General features: G+C 35.6%; 3 protein-coding genes across 3 annotated transcripts in view; all 3 read left to right on the top strand.

Annotated features, from left to right (window-relative positions):
* LOC118335820 (NACHT, LRR and PYD domains-containing protein 1b allele 2-like) overlaps positions 1-5,092 on the top strand; it is an 8,451-nt gene extending 3,359 nt beyond the window's left edge. Inside the window, exons 3-6 of the mRNA XM_035672264.1 lie at positions 697-991; positions 4,430-4,476; positions 4,585-4,658; positions 4,849-5,092. Coding sequence (XP_035528157.1) covers positions 697-991; positions 4,430-4,476; positions 4,585-4,658; positions 4,849-5,077 — 645 coding nt within the window. The 3' untranslated portion in view covers positions 5,078-5,092. The remainder of the gene's footprint in view (positions 1-696; positions 992-4,429; positions 4,477-4,584; positions 4,659-4,848) is intronic.
* An 89-nt stretch (positions 5,093-5,181) lies between these two features.
* Positions 5,182-8,242, top strand: LOC118335961 (NACHT, LRR and PYD domains-containing protein 1b allele 2-like). Its single transcript, XM_035672476.1, has 5 exons — positions 5,182-5,426; positions 5,538-5,666; positions 6,301-6,436; positions 6,543-6,572; positions 6,806-8,242. The coding sequence occupies exons 1-5, from the start codon at positions 5,313-5,315 to the stop codon at positions 7,072-7,074; spliced, it is 678 nt and encodes a 225-aa protein (XP_035528369.1). The 5' UTR covers positions 5,182-5,312; the 3' UTR covers positions 7,075-8,242.
* A 6,405-nt stretch (positions 8,243-14,647) lies between these two features.
* LOC118335942 overlaps positions 14,648-17,201 on the top strand; it is a gene marked incomplete at its 3' end in the record, with an annotated part of 13,844 nt that continues 11,290 nt past the window's right edge. Inside the window, 2 exon segments of the mRNA XM_035672460.1 lie at positions 14,648-14,697; positions 14,826-14,854. Of these exon segments, the coding sequence (XP_035528353.1) occupies positions 14,688-14,697; positions 14,826-14,854 (39 nt within the window).

Raw genomic sequence — 17,201 nt, 5'->3', positions numbered from 1 at the left:
TTTTAGCATAAAAAATGTGTTCTTTGCTCAGTGTATTTCTAAGAAAAAGATGATTTTTTTTTAAAATTGTAATCCTGCTAAATGATCCCCATTTTTGATAAATGTCACTGTAATCTGATTATATCTTTTAATTATGTTGCTAATGGATTACAATGACCTTTTCTTGTATCCTCATTTCATAACTCACCTAAATGTAATATGTTACCTCCAAGCCTGATTAGTAGTAGTAGTAGTATTCATAGACATTTTAAGCTTTTTTTATTACTTTGTCTACATTTCTATTTATGTATAGACTATAATCTGTTCTATTCATTTGTTATAATATTGGGCATATCATTTCTCTTGTGGGTTAATCTGTAAAGCACTTTGTGTTACATTTTGATTGTATGAAAAGTGCTATACAAATAAAGTCAGATAAATCTGATAGAGTCACTGCACAGAAACATAATATGTTGTGTTACATAGGTACTAATCAGTTTACAGGAATTAAAGGGTCAACGGATAAAGAAAAAAGCATCTTCATCATCATAAACATCAATCAATAGAACAGATAATATAAGTGTATCATTGTCTTGAATGATAAAGAAATAAAAACTTAAATCTTATAACATTCAAACTCTCTTTGTGAAAAAGACTGACATTGACAAAATGCAAAGACATAAATCTGTTGCTTAACATTTCCTTTGAATTTTTCAGGTATCAGCGAGGGCAGCTGTAAGAAAGATTCTTTTTGAAACACTCAATGGTTTGAGTTTCAAAGAGCTCGAGAAATTCAAGTTTTTGCTGCAGTTCACGTACTTCCAGAAGAGCCTCCCACAAATCTCAGAGAGGCAAATGCTGTTTGCACACAGTGCAGAAGAGCTAGTGGATCTGATGGTGGAGAACCTGGTGGAGAACCAGCAGTCTGTGGAGGTGACCAAGGAGGTTTTCATGGACATGGACAGGACTGATCTGGTGCAGAGATTGTCAGAGACCAGCTCAGGACTCAAAGGTCAGAGAATAATACAAAAACTGCCACATTACACAATATTTTTCAAACAGATTTCAGATTTCAGACATTAGTTTAGGAACCATAGCTAAGAACACAGAAACATGTGTGACCTTGATGACATTAACTTCATTATGTGTTCAATGTGGGTCAGAATTGGGCCTTAAGTTACAAACGTTTACAGTATATTGCATCATGGCCGAATACTTTGAGTATACTTCAGTCCTTCAGATTTAATAGGTGTAATTATTATGGTGTCCTCTGTCTCTCTCATGGTTTTACATGATGTCAGAAACAAGTAGATTTTGTCATATTATGTTTTATTCAAAAGCAACTAAATCTGACTAAAGTTGTTTATAGTTTGATTTTGAATCAATCCTGAGTCATTTTCTAACTCTTTTTCCTCAGAGAAACATGAGTCTGAACCACTCCAGAAAGTGAGTAATGACACAGTTTACACAACAACACATAATTTAATAGTTTAATAATGAAAGGTTGAAAATGAGTCATTTAAACAGTAAAGAGGTGGAAAAAAACTTTAAAATCACAAAAATCAGATCTGCTGTTAAAGCAATGAGAACAGGGCTTCCTATAGCCTTCCTGGCAGAGCTGGGGCCTCATCTACGAAGGCTGAGTCTTTGCTGCAGTTGCCATGGGTTCAACTCTGACCTGTGGGCCTGTGCTGCGTTTCATCCCCTCTCTCTTCTCTCTCTTCTGTCTATCTCAAGCTGCCTGAATAAATTCAAAAACAAAAACAAAAAAACAGAAGCAATAAAAGCATGTGATCAGGTGGCTCATTCCTGCTTGTGATAGCACAGTGTCAGGGAGTAGAATTTTTTTTTTTAAAAAAGCACAATTACTAGTAACAAGTTTATAGAAAGTAATTTAATAAATCATACTGTGTTGTGATGATCTTAAAATCTGATTTTATAGATGGAGTTAATGAAAAGAAATGGTTTTTTTCATCTCTACAGAGATATTAGAGATATTACATGAATTTTCCTCTGATCACTTTGTATCCATCAGGAAATAACCATGACATCACTTCTTGAGAAGCTTTTGGAAACACTAGAAGATTTAAGTTATATGGATCTTGAGCAATTCAAGTGGCTCCTGCGGAACACTGAAACGATAAAAGGCCTCCCAAGAATCACAGAATACCAGAGGGGAAGTAACGAAATACAATTACTCTGTTACTGTACTTAAGTAGTTTTCCAGGTATCTGTACTTTACTTTAGTACTTTTTACTTGTATCTGTTTCAGAGTCTGTAATTTTCTGCGCATTTACAAGTATCTGTACTTCTAGTTGAGTAAAGAATGTGTGTACTTTTGCCACCTCTGCAAGACACCAAATGGAGATGGCCGATGGCAGAGGTGAAATAGTGGAGCTGATGGTGAGGATCTACGGCCAGCAGTCTGTGGAGGTAACCAGGGAGGTTTTAAAGAAGATAAATAAGGCTCATCTGGTGGAGAGGTTGTCAGATATCAGCTCAGGATCCAAAGGTAAGTTGTGGGAAAAAACTATATTCAAATATCAAAAATGTGGTATGCAGAACTTGGTCTATACTTTCTTTCCTTTTTTTTCTTCATTTGAAATACATGTGGACAGACAGGCAGCAGTTTGAATATGTGTTTTGAACGTTATATTATCTAGAAGCATGCCCTGTATGCTTGCATGTCTGATGACTATAATCACTCACTTTAGATGTTTTTAGCCGTGCTAGTTGCTCTATGGATCGCAATGTCAGTGTGTCTGTTTATCACTTTGGTCCGGACTGAAATATCTCAACAACTATTGGATGTGTATGGAAAAAGGTAAGGGATTTATCAAACCAAAGACAGCATTTAACCCAGGACCTGCTGGCTGGACGGAGAGAGAGAGAACTAACTGATGAACCCCCTCTAAAGCCCTGTAATCAGCGGGGAATCAGGTGTAGCTCATAGCCACACCCCTGCCACTCAGTCTCCTGCAAAGAAACAAGGGAAACATACCAAGGGGAAACACCATTTAATTTTGTACAGACATTGATGGTCTCCAGAGAAAAAATCCCACTGTCTTTGATTATTCTTGGATGTTTCCTCTACTGCCACAAGCAGGTCAGATAGATGATCAGGACATTTGGTACACACATACGTGATGCTCAGAGGATTCAAGAATAATCAAACTTTTCATCTGGCCCATCCATCAGGTCATGTAGTGTGTCCAATATCTGAGGAAATGCCTGCAAAACTACCATTTCCATTAGCCTCACCTGTATGAGCATGTTAGCTGATGCAGCTGATGCTGTTGTTAACATTTAGCTGAAAGCACTATTGTGCTGAAGTACAACCTCATACAGCACTGAGCATTGTCCACAGCAACAAGACCAAGGTAAACCCAGAATGACTCGACTCTTATTGATAGAATTGTTTAACACAAACTACAATTCACTGTATTAAATTACATTAACTGTAACAAATGTATGTGCTGGTATCAAATATAAACAAACTGATAGCTGAGATAAAAGAACTGTTTAATTCTAAAATCTGTTGCTCAATATTTTTAAAGTTTGAAGTTCCCAAGTTTAAAAAAAAACACACACAAACAAAACATATAATTCTCCCTCACGTGTAGTGCAGTCTGAGACATTTTTATTTGCTAAAATTTTTTTGTGACTTCCAGATTACTAGTGATGACCCAATACCAATTTTTCATGTCAGTGACCACTAACAAAATGGATGCATTTTGCTCAACTTAGCTATCTTAAAAACATCATGCTGTGGAACAAATATTCTACTACCATGAAGGAAGAAATGTATAGTGTAAAGTTTAGTTTTATGTAACAGTTTAGGCAAATGAATTGTATCGTATTATACTTTTTTTCTCTCTGCAATATCTGATTTATTAATTTTGGCCAGTATGGGACCGATATTGATACTGAGTATTGGATCGGCACATCCCTAATTATAACATGGAATGATGTATCCTTGTATTTTAAATAACTCCATACAAAGTGGCACAACTTCTAGAAGTCTTAATAAATTGGCGTCAAATTCAGACACTTTCTTGTTTTCTGTTTGTCTCTAACACAGACACACACAAAAAAGAAGTCAGGATCAGCACAGCATCTATCACTACTATGGAGAAATCTGATTACTGATCTTCTGCATCTGTACACGGCTTTACTGTAACTAGATTGCTACAGTCAGTGCATATGAACATGTTCTGTTTACCTGAGTACACTGGTTACTTAAGTGCATTGAAACACACTGTATATAGCAAGGCTGCAACATCGACAACCATTACTTTACTTTTTTTAATTTGTATTACTTTATATGTAATAATACTACCTAGTGTTACATATTAAAGCAGAACTATGCAGCACAAATGGAAAGTTACCATATAATTTTATCTGTCAACATACTGTAACATCATTATTTTTAAATCCCATTTGTCTTCAGAAGGGCCTTCAGGAAGCCTGGAGCTTAAGGGTTGTGGCAGCAGTACGGTAATTTCTTATATTCGTTTATTTTTGTCATTCATGTATTTTTTCATTTATGTGATCATGCAAAAAGATACATTTCTACACTTTTGCAAAACTGATTGTCCTCTGCAGCAGGACTCCAGTGACTGGACTAAACTTGAACCTGAAGTGAACAGTACAGATGCAGATGAGGCTCCATTTTACAGGTAAAAATAACATCCTGAATACTGCATCACAGCAAACTGGAACTATAGGAAAAAGTTGAGGTTGGTTCATTTCACAGAAGGAAGAAGGAACGTGGTCTCAAAATTTACATTTATTCCATTGTCCCGCTAAATCAGTATTGTTTTGCATAAACAAACACCAAACTCACCTCTTTTCTTTTCCATGATTTAGCCTACAGACGGAAGCAGGAAAGTTTGAATGCAGTGTCTCTGGGTTGCGCTGGTTATGTAAGGAAAAGGTCAGCTTTAAGTACCAGTTTTGCTCTTGGGAGGAACACATAGAGAGGATGGAAAGCATCCAATACATGCCTGCAGGTCCCCTAATTGACATCACAGTCAGTGCTGGAAGGTTGGATGAAGTGTACCTGCCACACTGGATCTGCACAGGTAAGTGGACATGAAGACAATAATAAAATAAAATGTACTTTCTCCTAATGTGTACAAAAACTGATGTAATCCTTTTCTCCTCACTAATTGTGTGTGCTTGTATTTTGTGCAGATGACAACCCTAAAATAGCCAGCAAGTTTGCAGTCTTACACATCAATGACTGTGGAGATGAAGTGGAAAAAGTGTCTGAGGTCACACAATCTCATGTCAAGTTATCAGAACCAGTTTTTTCTCCAAGAGCGGTCCTGATGAAAGCTGGCATTCCTGTGAAAGTAAACTGTAATGTGTTAATATACAAGACCAACACAGCATTCCTGACACTCCATGTTTATCTGATCCCACGTGATCCTGGTCTACAACAGGTTATTGAATATCTTATTGCAACAACAGTCATTATAATATACAGAATAGCACTACAAATACATGGATAAGCACACAATGTCTGCTACTCTAATCCTTTTTCTTCTCTCCAGGCAATGGACAAGAGGGAATTGTCCTATGGATACAAAGTAATCCGAAAGCCACATCCAGAGAAGTCCCTGAAAATGCGCGATCATTTCATTTTAACTGCAGATTTGGATGGTGCAGAAATTTGTCCTGAAGTATGGTTTGAACTGCTTTTAAATCTGTGGAGTGAACTGTGGTTGAGAAATAAGTTATATACTGTTGAGATCCAACTTTACTTTCAAGTACAAGTCTTATGCAGACGTCTCTGAAACAGTCTAGTTAAAGGTATCACATTTTCTTAAAACATTAGTGGAAGGGTTCAAGGCCTTTAAAAAACACTCCCCCATTACATATACACAAACTCTGTCGCACTATAGGTAACTATTGTTATTTCTAATGTGTGTTTGACATACAGCTGTCAAAGCCTCATAGCAGCTGAGGTTCTTTAAGGATAGGTTTACTTTTTTTTCAAGCATGCCTTAAACAATAATAACATGATCTAAGTGTTCATCTACTCCATCCATACTGGCCACAGAGAGATGTCCTCCTTAATTTCAGTGTAAATGGAGGACAAAATCCACGATTTTCTTTCTTTGCAGAACAGAAGCACAATTTGTAAAAGTTCAGCCAAAGCAGATAATATTCATCATTTTGTCCCTGTTCATGTCTCTGATTAAAATAACAATACCTCTTCATTTTAAAACGTGAATTATTGCAGTTGAAAAATTCTGGTGCTCAAAGTCTAACTTTCCTCTCATTCCCTTTGTCATTATTTAATTTCTTTCACAGGAACTAAAGCTCAGATATGAAAGCAGAACCCCAAATTTCTACGAAGTGTTCATTGAAAATCCCGACAGAAACTTTGCGCTCAAACTCGCACATATAAATGGTAAACAAGCAATATGGACCTGTACAATTCGAAAAGGTCAGTTACCACAAGAATGTATCTACACTGCCTGTGTACCACTTTCATTTTATTGAGTTAAATATCCATCATTAGCGAATAACATGTCTATTGTTATTTTTTTCAGACGAATACCAAAGTACTCCTCATAAACAAGGTAAGACATTTCAAATGATTCATATTTGGAAGAATTTGACTTTGGTCCGCTGTGCTGTCAGTCTGTATCAAGACAGACACTCCTAAAAGAGTCAGGACCAACACAGCATCTTCTATCTACAGTGCATGTAAACATGTTTTCTGATTGTGTGTGGTAACATTTTTTTTCTTTTTACTAAACTGATGCCAGCTATCAAACTCAAACTAATTATTTTCCACCCCCTCTGCCCTCAGGGAAGCACTTTGTGGATAAACACCGGTGTGATCTGATCAAGAGAGTGAGCAATATCAGACCAATCTTGGATAATCTCCTGAAAGAACAAGTAATCCAACAAGAAAATTATGATACCATCAGGGCTATCACAACCACTCAAGAGAAGATGAGGACACTCTATAGTGGTCCCCTTAAAGCTGTTGGAGATGCAGGCAAAGACATCTTCTACAAAATCCTTGAGGAGGAGGAGTCATTCCTTGTTGCTGATCTGAAGAGGATGGAGTTATGAATACTGCGACCATTGGTTAAATTAATCAAATTTTGACCAATTATTGACTTAGGCTACCTGAACCCAGTATTTTTACACATTAACAGAACTAATTTATAGCCTGCATTTATGAAAATACTCATCCTGGTGCTATATCTAATTCAAGTTGGCCCTCCACCCTGCAGTAGTGGTAGAATGAATGAAGAGAGGGAGCCATGATGGCTAGAACAAAGCAGTTAATTGTAATAATGAAGAAGAATTTTGTTTTCCACTTGGAAGCTGCGAAACAAGTCAAAGCAGAAAGTCAAGTGTGATTTTTTTCCCAACTGTAAATTACAGCACCAGGCTGTACATACAGAACAGAAAGAGTGTATAATAGAGTATTATAGTCACTTTTTAAAAATACATTTTTGTTTCTGATTTTACACAAATATAATTGTGACTATATGTATATATTTTTTTTACATTTTTAAATATAGATTTAAAAAAAAAAAAAATTATGTAGCATTTGTTTCTTTAAAATAGAAAGTTATGATAAAATCAGGGCTCTGCCTTCCTCTCAGCAAAGAAGAAGGGCACTCTACCCTGGTTTCCTGAAAGCTGGCACAGCATACACAGACATCTTAAATCAAGCTTATTGATCAAGCCTTTAGACCAAACACACAGTCCTACCTGAACAAAAGATATTTTTATAAAAGAGAACTATTCATGTTTTATCTCTGTGGGTGATTTCTAATGAATGTTATTTGATGCTCTATGTTTAATCAGAGGTGCTGACCTTAATTTGACTCTTAATTTAGTTGAAATTTGTACGGTGTGTGGTGCTTTACCTCCAATGATTAGTGAGGCTCATTTGAAGGTCCAGTGTGTTGGAGGATCTATTGTCAGAAATGATATTCATAGGTAGTGTTTTTGTTACCTTACAATGAGCCGTCTTCATCTACAGACGTGGGTCGCCTTCCATGAAGTTTGCCATGTTGTCCCTCCATGTTTCTACAGTAGCTCAGAAGTTTTTGCAGCCACCACGGTTTCTCCTACACATCACATAAATTAGTCCTTAATTGATCAAATGCAAACATGTTTGATTATGAATGGTTATCTATAATTTTTGTGTTTAAGCTTTTGTTTATGCCAAATGTGTTATTTTCTTGTTTCATCACTTTTAATCTGCCCAATAAGAATATATATTTTTTGAGGGTCTTTCAACATGTTTTATACTTTGAAATATAGAATAAAATCTTCTGATTGTTATGTGTGGTTCTTGCATTTGGGCTGAATTTGAGTTTAGAAATCACATGTGTATGCTCATCTTTTCCCTCTAAAAGGGCTAAAATATACTCTCCAGTAACCACATGGGGCTCATTCCACCTGACACAGAGCTTTTCAGAGTTTGTTGAAAACAAGCAGGTGACAAAGAGTTGAATTAATTATAGCAGTGATTCCACTGCCTCGATTCATTGATTTCAAGGAAAATCTCAAATGAATTAAGTTGCAGACATTAAGAATAATTACACAGAAATAGCCAGTCTTCTTGCTGATGGTCTTGTGTGCTTATGTAGGTCATATAGAGGCATCACTATTACATCATACAGACAACAAACAATATAGACATTGTAGTCAGAGTACACAACAAATAAATAAGACCTGGAATGATCACATCTAAAGTGTAAAATAGGATTGATGCTGGACCTTCTGAGTCACTGAGGCATCACTAGTTGCTCAGTGAATGAGCTTTTGAGTCTGTTAAAAAACAATTTTAGCTCTCTTTCTGTTTTCTATCGTGGCCAATCACAGAGCCAGCCCTTCTGATCATCTTAGTTTTTAATGATCTGCAGAGCACATTATAAAAGGGGACACTATATTCCCTGATAGAAAACATGAACAAGCTGTTGTTAATATTAAAGGAGCTCATCTTCATCAAGAAGAATATTAACTGAAGCTTCTTAAATACAACCTCTGAAATTAAAGATCAGAGAGAGAAAAAATATGCAGGTCAACACAACACATATCAGAAAAATCCTCAAATTAAATTAAAAAAAGAAGTTTATAATAAATATTGGATATTGGTTCTATACATATATAGAACATTTATCTAATGGTACAGGGACTTTGTGCAGTGTAATGGGCGTTGGTCTGAGGAGTAAAGAGGGAAGTATAACTGTACTGCGGTCAAGCCAGCCGTTACTCTGATCTCCGTGGTCAAATCAGCCGCACTTAAATTTCGAGTGTACAAGTATTCTCAGCATGCGGAGAAACAGCGTATGCACTTCCAGTTTTCAAAATAAAGGTATTAAGAACAGTAAGCTATAATTCGAAACTACATTTAAAATAAAATATGTTGTATTAAAGTGTTTCATGCGCCCATGATGAATAAAAAACATACGTATTATCATTGTTTTTACTGCACCAATGTGGAGAAATGCCAAAATAAATGTCCCATATTTATACCTACAGATTGCATGTTTTCTTATATTTCAGGTGCTGTAAAAACCAATTGCTCAATAATAATCTAAGACTACACACACACTCAATATCAAGCATTTTTACTGCATACCAATTGGAGAACTCAACTATAAAAAAGTCTATATCATACCCTCCAGTTAACTCATTTTCATATATTTTGACCTTACTGTAAAAACACTGTTGCTCAATAATTCCTGGAGATGGATGGTATATTTGACATTTCTGCACATATAAGACTAACACACACACTCAATATCAAGCATTTTTACTGCAGCCAATGTGAAGAAATTCAACTATAAAAGTCCATAATGTTGTTTCTCCCCAAGTTGCATATATTTTCCATTAATATTGTGAGCTACTGTAAGAAACACTTTTGCCTCAACAAATTCCTGGCTATGGGTGGTAATACTTCTACTATCTCAGCATCATCTAAGACATACACAGCATCAACACTCCGAATATATACCTGGCATTTTTACTGGCACGAGCCAAGACCGAAATTTGAAAAAACATTCCACAAATATAAAGTCGCATGATTCATACCCTCCAGATTGCAAATTTCCTAATCATCTTGACCTACTGTAAAAAGACTTTGCGACAAACAGATTCCCCAGGCTATGGACTGCTATATCTGACTTATTTTACACACTATATCAAACTAAAAAAGTATACCTTAATATCAAGCCATTTTTACTGCAGCCCACCAATTTTGAGAAATTCAACAATAAAATTCCATATTTTGTACCCTCCAAGTGGCATATTTTCCATACAGTTTGACCTGCTGTAAAAACACTTGCCCCGAACACTAATTCCTTCTACAAATGGTGTGCTTTTTCATTATCACTAACTCCACACAGAATCAGCCATTGCAGTAGATCAGGGACAAAAATTCACACCAAATGTTTAATGATGTTTAAGGAGACAAGTGATGAAAAAGTCATCAAAAAAATTAAACACTACAACACAGAACCACTATTCAGATTCCTACATATATGCGTTTACTTTCTCACCCAGCACACATCCAACTTCAAGGCCACCATTCTTGAAGTCATGGCAACTCTGCTGTGTCCATTTGCAGGCACCTGTACGTAAGCGACGAACACACACCTGGCAAACAGCTCGTCACACTGATCTCACTATGCTAAACAACGTGGCAGAGAAACCAAAAACTATACCCTTAACAAGACCTGCAAAGACACCAAATTCAGAAATACATCACCCTACAGAGCTTCAACCCCCAAAATTATCAGTTATTATTTACTTAACTTAAAATAAAATTCTGTATTGTGCATTGTCATGTGTTGCAGCCCATAAGCCATAAGGATGCATTTCTCAAATATTCCCGCTGTTCTTTACTCTTCCCCCCTGTGTGTCAGTCTCCGTCCGTTTTGCTCTTTTTGATTGGTGTCTGTGGGTGCCTTTTAATAGCATGCCTGACTTGTTTCCTATACTTTCCCGCAATCGCATGTTCTTCCTTGTGTCTCCCACTCAGCAAGTAGTTGAGAGAGCCAAATATGAGGAAGAGACCAGTAGGTACAATGGGCATCCCAGTAAGCCCAATGTGTGAAATAAAGAATAATTTGATAGGCTCAGTGTAGCCATACGTCAATGCCTTCTTGATAGTAGACTTCCTCATAGGAACATACTTGTGTTCTCTCCAAACTAATAAGCTCCTTTCCAGAAAGAATCCTCTCCTCCTTGTCCTCAGTTACGTAATATGCCTTGTGTGATGGCTAAGGGAAAAGAATTGCCAGGTGACAACAAGAGGAGAGAGGAGGCCCCCAAACCAAGTTGCAAGTCAGCATGTATACAAAGCACCCCACCAGACCACGCAAATCAAAGAGACAATGAATTTTGGTGTTTTTGCAGTTACGGGTAATATACCAAGAATGTGGACGTTGAGATTTCATTTTGTGTGAAAGTAAACGAATTAAGGAGTGAGTAGGATTCCGTGTTTAGTGTTTATTTTTTGATGAGTTTATGCATCACTTTCTTATAACATGTTAGTTAAACATTTGTGTGAAATTTTATCCCATGATTACTGGCATCATTCTTGAAGTAAAATGAAAAGCATCACCCATAGACAGGAATCATTGAGCAAAGTGGTTAACAGCTAAGGTCAAATGTGAAAATAGGCCACTTACAGGTAACAAATATCGGAATTTTTAGTTGAATTTCTGCAAAATTGGTGCAGTAAAAAATGCTTGATATTAAGGCAAATATACGCAATCGCATATCCAGGAATTATTGAGCAAAGCCGTTTTAGCAGTAGGTCCAAATATATGAAAATATGGCAATATGGAGGGTATAAATAATGGAATTTATATTGAATTTCAAAAAAATTGTGCTTAAAAAATGCTGATATTAAGTATGCTGTGTAAGTCTTTATAATGTGTAGAAGTCAAATATACCATCCATATCCAGGAATATTGAAGCAAAAGTGATTTTTTAACAGTAGAATCAAATATATGAAAATAATGCCACATTTGGAGGTATAATAATATGGAATATTTATAGTTAAATTTCTCCCACAAATTGGTGCAGTAAAAAATGCTTGATATTAATGTAGCTTTGTAGTCTTATAGTGGTAGAAGATCCAAATATACCATCCCATAGCCCATGGAATTATTGAGCAAAGTGATTTTACAAGTAGCTCCAAGATACAGAAAAATAATGCTATCTGGAGGGTATACAATATGGGGACTTTATTTTGGCAATTTCTCCCACAATTGGTTGCAGTAAAAACAACTGAAATACGTATGTTTTTTTATTCACTCATGGGCGGCATGAAACCACTTTAATACAACCAGATTTTATTTTAAATCGTAGTTTCGAATATAAGGCTAGCTGTTCTTAATACCTTTATTCGTGATAGAATCGGTGAATAAAAAGTGAATGCGCTGTTTTCGCCGCATTTACAATAATGCTTGAGAATACTTTGTACACTGCCGAAATTTAAAGTGCGGCTGGATTGACGCAGCGGCTTTGACGGCGGCAAGTCTGACACTGCACTGAACACTGCCTCCCAGACTGAAGGAAAACTAGTTTATGTTTCCGGCATTCAGGGGAACGAGTCAAAGGTAGAATGTGGCTGGATTTTAAAAACCTGCTCCTGATTTTCCAATCTTCAAAGATACTGAAACGACTAACTGGAGAGAGAAGAGAGAGAGAGAGAGCACCAGGTGAGTTTCCCGCTTCGCAGGCGTCAACACTTTCAGCGTTACTACCGGAGCCCAGCAGAGGCACTGCTTCACTGTTTAAAAGTCGTCTTAATAACCGAATGATGAACAATTTCCTGGCCATTATTAAACAACATAAGTGGGGCGTTTCCACTCCTAAAAATCTGAAGCTACAAGTTTTTTTTTAAAACGGTAGTTAATCATAACTCTCCAGTTTCATACTTTCCTCTTCCCTCTTCAAATCAGAATCTGGTTTATTGAGGTACAGTCGTAGAAAATATATAACGCTCCTAACTAAATGATATGAACTAAACTAAAGTGAGAATTAAATATACACCTTTGTTAACATTTGTAAAGATCCTGAAAAGAGGTCGCGTAACCCAAAAGTACTTCAATTTTTAAACATTTGGTGCTCATAGTTTCTGTAAATGAAAGATTGAATTGTGGAGAAGGGAGAGAACCAATCTAAGGAGAGGGGTGAAACATTTATTGTTGTGCAGAAAAGTCCAAGCCTGTTTAGAACCAAGAAGTTTGAGTTTTATAGAGCCCAAAGAATTTCTAAAAAATGCCAGAAAAGGTTGTTTAATTGAGACGCGGTGCCTGTTATTTGTCCCAAGAGGCTAGTGAAATGGTGAACCCTGGTCTGATGGGTTCTGCTTTCAGTTTTTTTAAATGGAGTTTTACAGTAGTTAAGTGTATTATAAGGTATTTAAGGTTTCTTTCATGTATAAGCTGCATCCATGTGGAATGTAAAATAGTACTTGGGTTTTGGACTTTGGACAGCTAGGAATGTTTTTTTAATTTCCTATTTACTTATTTATTTATTTATATTATTTTTACAGTTTTCTGACCCCACCCATCAATAAAATCAAAGTAAGTGAAAATAAGCCTTTACTTGCCTGTATCAGACCCAATCTTGATTTAGTATGTCTTTAGTTCGCCGCTCCAGTTAGTTCAAATCTAACTTTTTTTACTACACACGACACTGCTTGTGCCCCTTTTATAGTGAATCAAAGCTTGTGCATGAGAAGCTGATTAGAGTGCCAATCTACTGTTGTACTTAACTGTACTGTAGCTTATATTGTGACCCCCATTGTTTCTGACATGATGCTTTGGAGCCTACTTTAAATAATTCATTGAACATTTGTAGAGTATAGAGCTGTTTAACATTTTGTGTTACCCTGTTAATGTTTATGACACAAGAGAGTTATGAATAAAGTCTGAAGTCAAATTTTTTTCCTTTTTTCAGCAACTGTGGTGCACCAATATATTATGTACATAGTCCATCTTACTAACCCTTAATAGATGTGTTGTTACTGAGTCTTGTTGTCTACAACAGCCAAATGTAATGTAGAAGTTAACCATTAAAGATTAACTACCGTTTTCTTTTCTTTTTTTTTTTTTTTCTTTTCCTTTTTCTGTCCATTGTATAGTTCTTTGATTTCACTTTATTTTATCTTTATTTTTAGTGTTTTGTTGGGCTTTACCATGTTCAAAATAAAATTCTCAATCCAATGCAATGCAAGTAATCAATCTTGCAAAACTATATTTAATTTATATCTCCAAGCAGGAACAAATGGACTTGAGGCTGAATGCCACAGACAGGCTGGGAATTCAGAAAAAAAGTATTGAGAGACAGACTGACACATTGTTGGTTTGGCTCTTTTTGTTTTGTTGACAATACCACAAAAATAAAATATAACAGTTTGATCCTTTAAAGTATTTTCTTAAACTGGAACTAAATGAAGGCAATTATAAAAATCTGTTTTAAAAGCAGGAATAGGAAGTCGCGGCCAAATCAATTGTAAGTCTGTACCTATATTAGGAATTTATTTTATATAGTGAAAGAATTAATTTTATTAGATGTGTGTATGGAAAAATAGTTAATTGCATGAACATTACTTTCAGACCATCCATTGTTAAGCAGTTTTAATTTTCTCTAAATTTGTTCCAGCTGCAGGACCCTCAGCTGGAGCAGCTGGTGTAAACACCATGGAAGACGGTAGGTGCAATGCTAGTATGACATCCTCTCTGTAAATGTCCTCATGTTTGTGTGTTATTTTATCCCCATTAGCTAATATAACAACACTTAAGTACTAAGATGTCTTTTCTAATTTATTTTCCCTTCAGAGAAACAGCGGCCTTCACTGACCCAGAGAGTGAGTATGTCACATCACACTGACTTTACACAGTGCAGCTTTTATTCAGTAGATGAATAACTGATGATACAATATTTGTAATTTTCCTGACATTGTTTTCTAACAGAGCTCCTCAAGATACATAATGTAGACATGAGGTATTAAGCATGAATGTTATTTAAAAAATAATGTTAATAGTATGTTTTAGACATAGGGAACAAATCTATTAAAAAGATATTAAGAAATTAATTGCTTTGCTTCTTTTTTTATATTAGAAGGACAATAGAACTAGTTAAACAGATAAACTGTTGTAAAGCCATAAACACAAAAATTCAATTGGACAAATATTATTAATTGTATAATTTCATGTGATAGTGCTGACTTACTCTTACCACATCCATATTTATAAAACACACACTGATGATAACATAAAAATCCTTAATCGTCCTTGCTGAGAAATCTTACTTTGGCCCCATGAACTTTTTCTTTGAATTTAACAGGTGGAAACGATGGCGTCTGGGATAGAGCTGCTTTTGGAAACACTGAAAGATTTGAGTTACGTGGAGTTTGAGGAGTTCAAGAGCAAGTTGCATCCATTTCAAATCCTCAGACCTGACTTAATTATGTTTGAGAGGACAGACTCCCAATTAACAATGCAGGAAATAACAGACCTGCAGGACATAGTGTTTTCAATGGTGCAGACTTTTGGCCAGAAGTCTGTGGAGAAGACCAAGGAGGTTTTAAAAGAAATGAAGAGGACTGATCTGGTGCAGAGGTTGTCTGACAGCAGCTCAGGAGACAAAAGTAAGACAAGAAATAAAATAAAGATAAAAACATGGTCCTTTACACAAGTGTCATGAGTTTATGTCTTCTTTTCTTTACATGATAAATAATAGGATTTATAATATGAAGAAAAGAAGACACATCATCTGGTGTACAAATATATACTTTATTACTAATGTGAAATAGTACAATAGTACAATGCAGTATTGCCTGATGTCACTCAGTTCTCTTTCCTTTATTTTCTTTCTGTCTCCTCAGAAAAACACTCAGTAGATGAACACCTGTCTGCACTGATCCACAAAGTGAGTAATGTCATATCTGTCTGACCAAGCAGAGTACAGCTTTTAGTCAATATTATATTCAAGATTCAGGTTTAAACTCATATCACCATTAATGCTGATAAGTGATGATAAATTAAACCAAATTCTCTGAACTGAAGCTGAGATGAGGTTGACCTCAAAAATTTTATTATTTTCATCGAGTCATTGTCATTGTGAAACAGTTTTTCAAAGAATTTAACAAAATAGAAAATATGGAAAAAAAAAATAATATATATATATATATATATATATATATACCTGTTTCTACAGCTAATTCATCAACAATGTCTCATGTCAGAATCTGAATGTAAATGCATTTGTATGTAAAATGTTAAGATCAGGTGGGTCAGTTTTGTGTTTGGCAACACACTGAAAAAGTTACAGGCTGGAAATATAAAAACACCCATTAATCAGGTTTCAGATATTAAAGAGTAGAAAGAAAAAAGATTCATCATCTGTCCTAACAAACAGATAATTACTTAATGTATCAATAGTTTAGGTGATCTTGTAGAAAAAGTTCAAATGTCTAAATTAACGTCATTGATTAGGTGCATATCTATTTTAAAACTTTTTTTTAGTGAAGAAATAACATATATACTTGGAATGTTTCAGGTTGCAACAATGGCGTCTGTTAAAGAGCTGCTTTTAGAAACACTCAATGATTTGAGTTCTGAAGAATTTAAGACCTTCAAGTGGTTGCTGCAGTTCACGTTGTTCAAGAGGAACCTTCCACAACTCTTATGGGAACAAATAAAGTGGGCATACAGGGCAGAACTACTGGTGAATGTGATGGTGGAGAAATGTGGTCAACACTCTGTGGAGGTGTCAAAGAAAGTTTTCATGGACATGAACAGGATGGATCTGGTGCAGAGGCTGTCAGAGACCAGCTCAGGACTCAAAGGTAAGATGAAAAAGACAACCCAAAATATTTTTCAGCTGTGAATAATTAGGAGCCCTTTAAAAAAATAAAGACATTAAAATATGAATAAAATATAAATTAAATACAAATTATTATCACTTTAACTAAGATTAAAGTTTCCTAAAAGTCCTACAGTTATTTTAGTTTACATGAATTAACTGTTAACACAGAGTTTAACAGCAAATAAGATCCATCAGTTTGGTTATTGATTTTTACTATTAAGTAGATTTGTTAATTTTGCAATGAATCTCTTGTTACATGTTACAGTGTCTGATCGAATAAATCATTCATCAGTCCTTTTATATTTTCTTTGTCCTCAGAAAAACACTCTGTGGATGAACATTGG

This window comes from Morone saxatilis, unplaced genomic scaffold (genome assembly GCF_004916995.1).
Source record: "Morone saxatilis isolate NCDOM2014 unplaced genomic scaffold, NCSU_SB_2.0 Contig24, whole genome shotgun sequence".
Classification (NCBI taxonomy): domain Eukaryota; kingdom Metazoa; phylum Chordata; class Actinopteri; family Moronidae; genus Morone; species Morone saxatilis.
This window is presented reverse-complemented; position numbering and strand designations above follow the sequence as displayed.

Excerpts from the sequence above, each read along its gene's own strand:
- LOC118335961 (XM_035672476.1), top strand. The coding sequence starts at position 5,313 with ATGAAAGCTGGCATTCCTGTGAAAGTAAACTGTAATGTGTTAATATAC. Across the intron at positions 5,667-6,300 it reads GTGCAGAAATTTGTCCTGAA|GAACTAAAGCTCAGATATGA; the intron begins GTATGGTTTGAA and ends TTTCTTTCACAG. Across the intron at positions 6,437-6,542 it reads GACCTGTACAATTCGAAAAG|ACGAATACCAAAGTACTCCT; the intron begins GTCAGTTACCAC and ends TATTTTTTTCAG.